Here is a 12,007-nt window from a genome sequence, read left to right as displayed (position 1 = left end):
CACATCATCCAGTCTATCCATCGGTTTGATAAACACTATCCCTTCACGGATTTTCCCTTTTTTCAACATTCACGCCGTACATCGCTCTCTGTATTTCCGGTGTAGTGTACACTATGGAAGAGAGGCGTGGTACGCATGCTTGGAACGCACGCCGGTCGGCCATTTTGGCCGAAACCGGAAGTAATTACTTTTCAAACGTAGAGTGGTTTCCCATCATGAGGGGCACATTTCTTATATAAATTGGAGTGGCTACAGTGGGGGGAACCCCCCTGATGACGTCTTTTGGGACGAAACGCGTCGGGCAGGACCCCATTGTCGCCACTTTTTCTCTAACAGCGCTGTTTTAAGTTTTGGATCTACATGTGAGTGTACATCTTTTTTATCCGTAATAAATATTTTATTTTTTGGATTTACACTATGTGGCCCTTTTTTTCTTTTTCCATCCTTCCACATCAAAATCTGGTCCGGTGAATGTTGTTTTGAGGGGTCTTTGTGTGGAATACCCCATTACTTCCTCAAGACCCTCATCTGTGAGATTGTGTACACCTCTCAAGCTCCCGGCATCACTGGACGAACACTACCAATTCGTGAGACCGCATCCTCCTCGGAGTACATACAGCCACTTACCACCTAAGCCTTGTCCGACCCAATCCGGCGTATGCCCCATTGGGTCCATCTCATCTGGTAAGCCTTTCCAACTCTTGGTGGTAGTGAGCAGAATTTCGGTCAAGATTTTCATATTTTTTTCATTATTTTGTTTTTACACGTTGCCCTAGAGACTATGTGCCTTTGATGTTTCTAAAAGGACTATATGCTTGTAGCAGATGGTATTGATTCTCCCATTGTCCATTGACTTGCATATATTAGCATCATATACTGTTCAGCGCCACACTTGTTTTGGTGTTTTTCTCATTTATACTTTGTTGGTCGTGTTGGCTGCTTCTATGTTTTTTAGTTCAGAGTAGCGCAGAATTTTTCCACATCTTGATTCTTGATTGTTTTTGATACCTTATTCTGCAGCAACCCATTCCATTTGTCAGAAAAATGGATGTCTTTGACTACAGGGCCTCTAGGACCGTTAATACAGATGGGGTCTTTGTGGTCACTAATAATGATACCGAATTAGGTGGTTTATTCCTGAGGCTTAAAAACATCATGTCCTCAGAATTACATCTACAATGGGACATGGTATTCTTGGAACGGTATGTCTCTGAACATATGGTTCCAAGAAGCCTCCGATGGGATGTACACCCCCCTCAAGGGGACCCGGATATAGAATCTTGGTATAAATATTTTAACGAGGCAGGGATTAATCTCCTTGGTGTCCTCATCTCCAAGAAACGTCAGAGGCTAGCCATACTGGATGGCGAGATCAAGGAGATTAAGGATAGACTCTTAACATATAAAAATTCCCCAGAGTACTCAGTTCTTTCCTCTAATCTCCAGAAACATCTTGAGAAGGAGGATAAAGAACAGAGGAATAAAAAACAAAAAAAGTACTCTAGAGATGTGGGGGACTACAAAACAGGGAATGTATTTGGGTGGCAGAAGTTATACACTGCAAATTCTAGCAGCACCTCCTCCGCATCCTCTGTACCTTGCCCCCCCGGTGTTGCTACATCTAGAGTGACCAATTCAGGTATACCCCCTCCGGGTACTCCTGTTGATACGAGAGTGAATAATCAATATAGGTACGAATCTCCATCACGTACTAATAGACATCATTATAATTCTAACACCCCCTTTTCTAATCAAAGAAGTAGAGCCCCCACCAGAGGTAGACAGGGGGGGAGAGGTCAACGTAGCCGTGGGAGGCACCCCCCTGAATCATATTCAGGACATTATGAAGTCCCCCCACCTCGACAGATCCCATACACAGAAACCCAATATCTAAATCCCTATCATTATGAACCTCCACCTCCCACCACACATAATAGGTTTTTACCCCTCAGGAATACCAGGGATGACGAATTTGGGGATGATTATGGATATAGCCCTGGGTTCAGACGTGAGCAGCCGTTCCAGGACTACCCTCCATCCAATACCAACCCACGCCATTCACAGGTTTTTCACGAGGTCCAGAGACCAAGAAAAAGGGGTCCCGACCCAAGAGGGGTACAAGGGGAGGTTGGAGAACCCAGAGGAGGAAAGCGAAGGAGAACTTAAAGGGCCAAGGTGTTTTTAACCTCAGTACTAAGCCTTTGACCAGTGAAGAACTTTCCGTACTTGACAAGGGACTCAAATTTGCCCCCCCTAAAAAGCTAGACAAGTTTGGTACTTTTGTAGATATTCATAAATATATACGGAAGTTACACATCCAACGCTATCTCGTCTCTAATCCTGTTAGAAACGAGAGGTGCGCCACATCGGGTACAGTCCATTCAGGCCTGTCTAACCCCTCATTGTTTACTCCACCAGTCCCTATGGCGCCAGCCATCGGTATGTTTAGAGACTTAGTCCTGAAAGACCTATCTGAACTTCCCGAGAAACGCACATATTGCCACTCCCTGTCCAACATAGGTTTAAAATCTCTGTGTTCACAGAAAGACCTCGTGATCCGCCCAGCGGACAAGGGGGGTGGCATCGTTGTTCTCGACAAAAAGGACTACTTAGCCGAGATGTACAGGATTCTTAATGAACCTGACACATACAAAATAATGTCTAATAATCCTACCAATGTTTTTAAAAAAGAGTTGTCTGTTATCATAAACAGAGGCTTTGATCGTGGTATTTTAAACAGAAAGGAGAAAGAATTTTTGGTACCCTTGGCACCTAGGGTCCCTACTATTTATTACTTACCTAAGGTGCACAAGAACCCTGTTCAACCCCCAGGCCGGCCTATCGTGAGTGGTATTGATTCTATCACTTCACGTATAGGCCGGTATATTGATTTCTATTTACAGCCACTTGTAAGACGTATGCCCTCTTATCTGAAAGATACAGGGTCCACCATACGCATGCTCGAAAATCTAGTACCACAGGGTGATTTTATCATTGCCACGGCTGACGTGGCCTCCCTGTATACGAGCATACCCCAGGATAAGGGCTTGGAAGCGGTCAGACATTTCCTTGAGAAAGAGCCCAGTATAGCTTCCTTCCAGTGTTCTTTTATCATGGAACTATTGGAGTTCGCTATGAAACGAAGCTATTTCTGGTTTGATCAACAATTTTACCATCAGTTGCGTGGCGTGGCTATGGGGGCCAAGTTTGCCCCCAGCCTCGCCAACTTATTTATGGCCAAATGGGAGGAGGATGTCGTCTACACTAATAGGGATCCTTCCCTTACTTTGTGGGCACGATACATTGACGACATCCTCCTCCTATGGAAGGGCAGCGCCGAATCGTTGGACTCATTTTTTGAACATCTTAATACCAACGATCGGGGCATTTCCCTTACCTACACAGCTAGCAATCAAAAAATCAATTTTTTAGACCTAGATATTGAGATCCGCAATGGTCGTTTCCATTTCCAGACTCATTTCAAGACCACTGACCGAAATGGTTTTATACCCCCTGATAGTTGCCACCATCGGTCCTGGCTTAATTCAGTTCCAAGAAGTCAATTTCTCCGATTACGGAGGAACTGCTCTAATATGGAGGCCTTCAGCACACAATCTGCTCTTCTCAGGTCCAAATTGTTGGATAAGAATTACGACCCTAATCTCATAGATCGTGAATTCCAACGTGCCCTGGAGACCACCAGAGAGTCACTTCTGGTTGAAAAACCCAAAAAAGAATCAAATGAGATCTTCAAGTGGTCATTACTGACCGGTTTTTCCAATCAATATAAACATGTGAAGGCCATCATGTCCAAACATTGGGACGTTCTCAGGAATGACCGAGTTTTAAGTAAGGTTTTACCTGACAGGGCCAAAGTCATTTTTAAGGGTGCCCCTACCCTACAAAGCAAAATTGCCCCTAACGTTATTAATCCCCCCATACGACAACCACTTTTCAATGAAATGGAGGGTTTCTACTCTTGTAGGAGGTGTATAGTATGCCAACACAACACGGGCATAGGGAGGAAAACCGTATCATTTATGTCATCAGTCACACAGAAACAATATCCCATTAAACGCTTTTGTACTTGCACCACTAGTTACATTGTTTATCTAATAACATGCCACTGTGGAAAGCAATATGTTGGCCGCACTATTCGTTCTTTTGCCATACGAGTTGCTGAGCATATTGCTTTGATAAAAAGCGGTGATACTAAACATACGGTCCCCCGACACTACAAGCTACAACATAACCGGGTAATTGCTGGGACACAATTCACAGTGATAGATCGATATGTCCCCCCATGGAGGGGCGGAGCTATGACCAGGGGTGTATCACAGTTGGAGACCTTCTGGATATATGAGCTCCGCACACTCTCGCCTTTGGGCATGAACGTTGAGCTCGACGTTAATGCCTTTATTAATAGAGCCTGATACCCCCAAGTGAATGCTTTCTCCTTTCTACTTTCTTATATTGTTCCCATTTAGGCCCCCTCGATTTCTATTTATTTTTGTATCTAATTTTATTTTTGTGCATCAGTAATGCACTCTAGGGTGCATCCTTTACACACGGAGTTTATACCTTGGGATAGCCCTTGTGTGACACCATTTTTGGATCTATTTGTGGACCCTTTGTTTTTTGTTTGATTTACATGCATACTAATACTGTATATCAGGATGCACCAAGTACACACATGAAGGATTTTTTGCCTACTTATTGTGGGAAATCCTTGTAGTGTCTTGCATATGTATATTTTTATTTTATGTCTATTATCTAGTGCACCTTTTCATGGGAGCCCGCCATATTTTTTATATTTTTATATTTTTATATTTTCATTACAATTTTTATGGAAGTGGTTATTGGACTCATTATGTTGGGTTCACATATCCTTTCCTCAACATGAAATATGTTTCATTTTTTAGGTGATAATACTCAATGTTGATTCAATTGAAGATTTTTGAATCAATTCTAAAATTGCACTTTCCTTCTTCATTGCACTCACGTCACCAATTTTGATTTTTCATTTGGTTTATAATTTCAGGGTCACCTCTCTATTGTTAGTGACTCTTCTGACCATGCTATACCTACTTTATTGCATGTACGTCTTTGTTTGATCACATCACATGCACTTAGGGGCTTTTTCTTGGTCCCGTGTATAGTGTTATCATCTGGGGCCGCCACGCCCACACATCGGATTCACCGCATCACCTCCCCTTACACTCATTACGCATGAGCAGTATCTAGTTAGTGCTCGCATTGTTACTTTCCGGGGCCGTCACGCCCACACATCGCATCACTGCGGCATCCTCCTCTTACACCTATTGCGCATGAGCAGTGTGAAGCGCAGCACTTGCGCCCACTGCACATGCGCAGTATTAAGCGCACTTCTCAGATCACATTTATGGGCTCGTTTTCATCTCGGGCACATCATCCAGTCTATCCATCGGTTTGATAAACACTATCCCTTCACGGATTTTCCCTTTTTTCAACATTCACGTCGTACATCGCTCTCTGTATTTCCGGTGTAGTGTACACTATGGAAGAGAGGCGTGGTACGCATGCTTGGAACGCACGCCGGTCGGCCATTTTGGCCGAAACCGGAAGTAATTACTTTTCAAACGTAGAGTGGTTTCCCATCATGAGGGGCACATTTCTTATATAAATTGGAGTGGCTACAGTGGGGGGAACCCCCCTGATGACGTCTTTTGGGACGAAACGCGTCGGGCAGGACCCCATTGTCGCCACTTTTTCTCTAACAGCGCTGTTTTAAGTTTTGGATCTACATGTGAGTGTACATCTTTTTTATCCGTAATAAATATTTTATTTTTTGGATTTACACTATGTGGCCCTTTTTTTCTTTTTCCATCCTTCCACATCAAAATCTGGTCCGGTGAATGTTGTTTTGAGGGGTCTTTGTGTGGAATACCCCATTACTTCCTCAAGACCCTCATCTGTGAGATTGTGTACACCTCTCAAGCTCCCGGCATCACTGGACGAACACTACCAATTCGTGAGACCGCATCCTCCTCGGAGTACATACAGCCACTTACCACCTAAGCCTTGTCCGACCCAATCCGGCGTATGCCCCATTGGGTCCATCTCATCTGGTAAGCCTTTCCAACTCTTGGTGGTAGTGAGCAGAATTTCGGTCAAGATTTTCATATTTTTTTCATTATTTTGTTTTTACACGTTGCCCTAGAGACTATGTGCCTTTGATGTTTCTAAAAGGACTATATGCTTGTAGCAGATGGTATGGATTCTCCCATTGTCCATTGACTTGCATATATTAGCATCATATACTGTTCAGCGCCACACTTGTTTTGGTGTTTTTCTCATTTATACTTTGTTGGTCGTGTTGGCTGCTTCTATGTTTTTTAGTTCAGAGTAGCGCAGAATTTTTCCACATCTTGATCCTGTGATCTGATGAGACCAAGATAAACCTATTTGGTTATAATCCTCCTGGATGCATAAAGTAGTTGTGATGATATGTACTGTTTTACTAACACATGTCAAAGTTGCAAAATTCGGTTTAGGCATTAAGATTTGTTTTATTTTTAGGAGCGAAGGGGTTAAAGCAATGATTAGAAAGTTATCGAAGACATAAAACGAGATGTTCTAACAGGAAGTATACCAAGGCATGGCTTCTTCTATGTAAATCCCCACAGGTAGCAACATTGAGCCTACTTAAAGGGGAACTACACTCTCTCATAGGGAACTATTTTAATCCTTATGATGCTAGCATTAGTAAATAGATATACCTTTCTATTATATTTATTTGTTTTAACCTTGTTTTTCACATTTCTTTAGTTGCTTCCTGGTTTCTGACCTAGGCCAATGATGTCAAACATCCCATATATCTTCAAGGGCATTTTTCTTTCATTGGGAGGAGGGGCTTTCTCAACTAAGCACATCCACCCGCCTGAAGGAGCATGAGCATGGAAACATGGAAGGATGGGTGAGTTGGCTTTGAATAATAAAAAATGAATTAAATAGCTTTTTCGCTTTGTGGTGCTCAGATACAATTTAATTCCGCCTTAAGGGCATCCCATTTTCTAAAAATAGCTTATTGGATTAAAAGTCTACTTGGAGAAGCAATTCCTATGAAATACAGAAATGTTGTTTGCTGTGCTCTCACCTGGCTTGCAGTGCAAGTCTCAGAGCTGTGCATGTGGATTCCAGTTTTCCGAGATGCATACTGAGTTTTTCTGAATCAGTTTTACATTCTTCTAGGGTCACACTGAGCTGGTTATTCAGCTCTTTCACATGGTCAAGGAACCTGTAAAATAGCACACCATAAGTACACTATCAAGGCCAAAAGCAACAGGACTGTTAGCTTCCCCAGTGATATAAAATTGTGCATCGCTCTTTGACCTTGTTAAGCTTCAATTGCAATATAATGTAAATGTAAGATTCATGTAATGTAAGATTCAATGGCAGTATAATATAAAGTCAAAACTTGAAATCATATTCGTTTCCACATTGTAATCTGGTTCACACATACTGATCAAGCCATCATGCTGTGATTAGGTTTTACTGAAATAAAGGGTCAACCACAGTGTTTGTCTGCACTTACCCTTTTAACCGTCTCATTTCAGTTTCCGGGCTAGTTGGATGTATATCAGAAGTACAAGTCAGTGAAGACTGGGATCCAGGAAGGCTCTGAACATGCTGAATGGCACTGTGCAGAACTGTCACAGGGCCCTGTACAAAAAAACACATATGGTAAATATATCATTGGTTTAAATTACTAAATAATATAGTCTGTTCACATAGCAAAGTTAATTTTTACTAAGTTTAGTGAATGAGAAAAAGCTGACCTGACTTTAATAACTTAATCACATGCAAATTACAATTGTTAATTCCTAATTTTACCTGCACAACTGAATATTCAGAGTGAACACAGTAAACATCTGATTTGCATAGTGAACTTGCTCTGATCTAATGCCTCGTACACAGGATCGGACCTTGCAATTTTGTCCGAAGGGTGTTGGCTCAAACTTGTCTTGCATACACACGGTCACACAAATGTTGACCAACAATTCCGAACGTAGTGACATACTACGTGGTTTTTCAGCTCTCTAGCGCCACCATTTGGGCTCCTTCTGCTAATTTCGTGTTAGTAGAAGTTTGGTGAGTGTGGATTTGCCCTTTTCAGTTTGCGCTTTTCATTATATATATATATATTATATATATTTCTATATTTATGGATGCATAGAATGCACTTTTTGGTTAAGTTTTATTGGCAGATAGCATGTCTAATTTTTTTTTTTTTAATGCACAATAAAAAAAATTGTGGAGAATAATACTTCTATGTGTTTTACTTCAAATGACAGTTTGGGAGTAGGCAGTTACATTTTAAAAAATACAATGTATAATTGACAAGGGACACCAACATAGTTGTATCTTTGATCTTATAAACTAGGGGATAATGGTGTTGTGGTAACTTACACAAATAAAAATAAACAAATAAAAAAATAATAATATTATTCTTGATATCGCTAGAAAAAAAAAGCCTTTGAAAATTTGTTTGCAATAACTCCATCAATATCACCAGGAAAGCAGCTTCACTATTATCCCATTAAAGAAGAAAAGAATTGTGTGCTGCATTTGGAGATTTAATAATTTTCCACGTCACAAATGTTAATTCTCCATTACAAACGCTAGTTTACAAGACCGACTGCTTCTGCTTCCAAGCATGGGTGTTTGTACTTTGGACTTTTGTACACACGATCGGAAAGTCCGACAACACACATTTGTTGGCGAAAAATTTGAAAACATGCTAGCCAACGTTTGTTGGCAGAAAGTCCGATAACAATTGTCCGATGGAGCATACACACGGTCGGATTTTCCAACAACAGCCCGACATCCAACATTTCCCGTCAGAAAGTCCGATCGTGTGCCCGGGGCTTTATAGTTAATCAATCAATAAGTCATATTTATGACATTTTAAGAAAGAAACATATTTTTACTATATTTAAAGGATTGTTTGTTAAAGTTGCAATGCTCATACGCCAATATCAGGTTTGCTACCCCAAATGTTTTCTTCTTGGCATCATTGTTTGCACTCTAGATATTGCCACTTTGCACATTATATTGCTACAGTTATGTTTTTATTGTTTTAGTGCTGCATTTTCAAAGAGTTGTAATCTATTTGTCATAACGTTGTTTATAGGAAGTGTTGGCTGTTTATAGGGATTAGGTGTAGGGTAAAGTGCAAAAGTGCCTTTTATATGTCTGTTTTGTAATGTTTTTTTGTAATATTTCTGTGCATCATTTTTTGTTTCTTTTGAATAAAGCAATATTTCAAAATAGTTAAAGAATATCTAAAGTCAAAACTTGAAATCATATTTGTTTCCACATTGTATTTTTTTTTCTAGCCTACTGCTATTAATCTGAACAATCTTGAAGTTTGTAAACTTACTTTATGAAGCATCTCGGTGGTGTTGTTGGGTGGGTGCGGGGGGTGCGGGCCGCACTGAGGGGGGATTCTATACTTATGGGGGCTCTGCACTGAGGGGGGATTCTATACTAATGGGGGTTGGCACTGAGGGGGGGATTTTATACTGATGGGGGTCTGCACTGAGGGGGGATTCTATACTAATGGGGGGTCTGCACTGAGGGGGGTTCTATACTAATGGCGGTTGGCACTGAGGGGGAGGGATTTTATACTGATGGGGGTCTGCACTGAGGGGGGATTCGGGGGGTGCGGGCCACACCCGGGTGACACCTGCCAGAGGGGTGACACCCGTAGGTAGCGGCACGCACTGCTAACACTGCCCGCTGCCCTGATCTGCGCCTCAGGTCTTGCGCTGGGTCTAGCGCAGCGGACTGAAGCTGCCTCCCCCTCCTCTCTGTTTACATACACACAAGAGGAGGAGGAGGAGCCCGAGGGACACACACGGCTGTGTGTATCGTCCGCGCTCTTCTGAGGTCTGTAAACTTTATGTATATGTTCTATACTAATGGGGGCTCTGCACTGAGGGGGGATCTTATACTGATGGGGCTCTGCACTGAGGGGGGATTCTATACTAATGGGGGCTCTGCACTGGGGGGGGGGATCTTATACTGATGGGGGTCTGCACTGAGGGGGGATTCTATACTAATGGGGGGTGTGCACTGAGGGGGGATTCTATACTAATGGGAGTCTGCACTGAGGGGGGTTCTATACTAATGGGGGCTCTGCACTGAGGGGGGTTCTATACTAATGGGGGTTGGCACTGAGGGGGAGGGATTTTATACTAATGGGGGCTCTGCACTGAGGGGGGATTGGCTCTGCACTGAGGGGGGATCTTATACCGATGGAGGTCTGCACTAAGGGGGGATTCTATACTGATGGGGGAGTATGCACTGAGGGGGGATTCTATACTAATGGGGTCTCTGCACTGAGGGGGGGATCTTATACTGATGGGGGTCTGCACTGAGGGGGGATTCTTTACTGATGGGGGAGTCTGCACTGAGGGGGGATTCTATATTAATGGGGGTTGGCACTGAGTTGGGGATTTTATACTGATGGGGGTCTGCACTGAGGGCGATTCTATACTAATGGGGGGTCTGCACTGAGGGGGGTTCTATACTAATGGGGGTTGGCACTAAGGGGCTGGGATTTTATACTGATGGGGGTCTGCACTGAGGGGGGATTCTATACTGATGGGGGAGTCTGCACTGAGGGGGGATTCTATACTTATGGGGGCTCTGCACTGAGGGGGGATTCTATACTAATGGGGGTTGGCACTGAGGGGGGATTTTATACTGATGGGGGTCTGCACTAAGGGGGGATTCTATACTGATGGGGGAGTCTGCACTGAGGGGGGATTCTATACTAATGGGGGTTGGCACTGAGGGGGGGATTTTATACTGATGGGGGTCTGCACTAAGGGGGATTCTATACTAATGGGGGCTCTGCACTGAGGGAGGATTCTATACTAATGGGGGCTCTGCACTGAGGGGGGATTCTATACTAATGGGGGTTGGCACTGAGGGGGGGATTTTATACTGATGGGGGTCTGCACTGAGGGGGGATTCTATACTAATGGGGGGAGGGTCTGCACTGAGAGGGGGATTCCATACTGATAGGGGTCAGCACTGAGGGGGGTGTATGTACTGATGGGGGGGTCTGCACTGAGGTGGAAGGTTGATATTGATGTGGGGGGTCTGCAGACTCTGCACTGAGGGAGGGTGTCTGTACTGATGGGGGGTCTGCAATAAGGGAGGGGAGTCTGTACTGAGGGAGGGGGTCAGTACTTAGTGGGGGGTCTATACTGAGGAAAGGGGGTTTGCACTGAGCGGGGGTCTGTACTGATGGAGGGGGGGTCTGTACTGAGGGAGGGGAGTCTGTACTTAGTGGGGGGATCTATATTGATGGAAGGGGGTCTGTACTGAGGGAGGGGGGCTATATTGATGGAGTGGGGTCTGTAGTTAGTGGAGGGGGGTCTGTACTGAGGTAGTTGGTGGAGGAGGGGGTGACACCAATTTTTTTCGGCACCGGGTGACACCAACCCTAGTGACGCCACTGAAGCATCTTACACATTTTATTTCTTGAATTCTGTGACACATGTTCACTATGTCCTGTGAGTAGGCACTGCTGTATCACACAGATACTGCCTTTTGAACTACAGTTGTGCTGAGAGGAGTTTCAAGAGGCAGAGTCATTACAGGAATCACTGCTTGCAGGCAGCAAGGTACCATGTGATATGTAATCCATAGAAACTGAAAGTAAACAGAAGGGATGCTGCAAAGCATGCAGGGATAACAGGAAGTTGTGGAAAGAGATGGCCAAAAGACAAAATTCCATTCACAACGTGAAAGAAGATTTTTCAAGTAAGCTTACAGTGTATCCAGAAAGTATTCACAGCACTTCACTTTTTTTCACATTTTGTTATGTTACAGCCTTATTCCAAAATGGATTAAATCCTTTATTTTCCTCACAATTCTACAAACAATACCCCATAATGACAGCATGAAAGAAGTTTGTTTAAAATCTTTGCAAATTTATTAACAATATAAAAAC

At 43.3% G+C, this 12,007-nt stretch overlaps 1 protein-coding gene across 5 annotated transcripts in view; it reads right to left on the bottom strand.

The window, feature by feature from the left end:
- USHBP1 (USH1 protein network component harmonin binding protein 1) overlaps nucleotides 1-12,007 on the bottom strand; it is a 227,914-nt gene that overhangs the window by 104,653 nt on the left and 111,254 nt on the right. For all 5 annotated transcript variants that reach the window (XM_073593094.1, XM_073593111.1, XM_073593120.1 and 2 more), the window contains 2 exons: nucleotides 7,574-7,701; nucleotides 7,136-7,276 (listed from right to left, as the gene is read on the bottom strand). In XM_073593094.1, coding sequence (XP_073449195.1) covers nucleotides 7,136-7,276; nucleotides 7,574-7,701 — 269 coding nt within the window. The remainder of the gene's footprint in view (nucleotides 1-7,135; nucleotides 7,277-7,573; nucleotides 7,702-12,007) is intronic.

The sequence above is a fragment of the Aquarana catesbeiana genome, linkage group LG01 (genome assembly GCF_042186555.1).
Source record: "Aquarana catesbeiana isolate 2022-GZ linkage group LG01, ASM4218655v1, whole genome shotgun sequence".
Taxonomy (NCBI): domain Eukaryota; kingdom Metazoa; phylum Chordata; class Amphibia; order Anura; family Ranidae; genus Aquarana; species Aquarana catesbeiana.
Note: the sequence above shows the minus strand (reverse complement) of the source record. Positions and strands in the feature narration are given on the sequence as shown.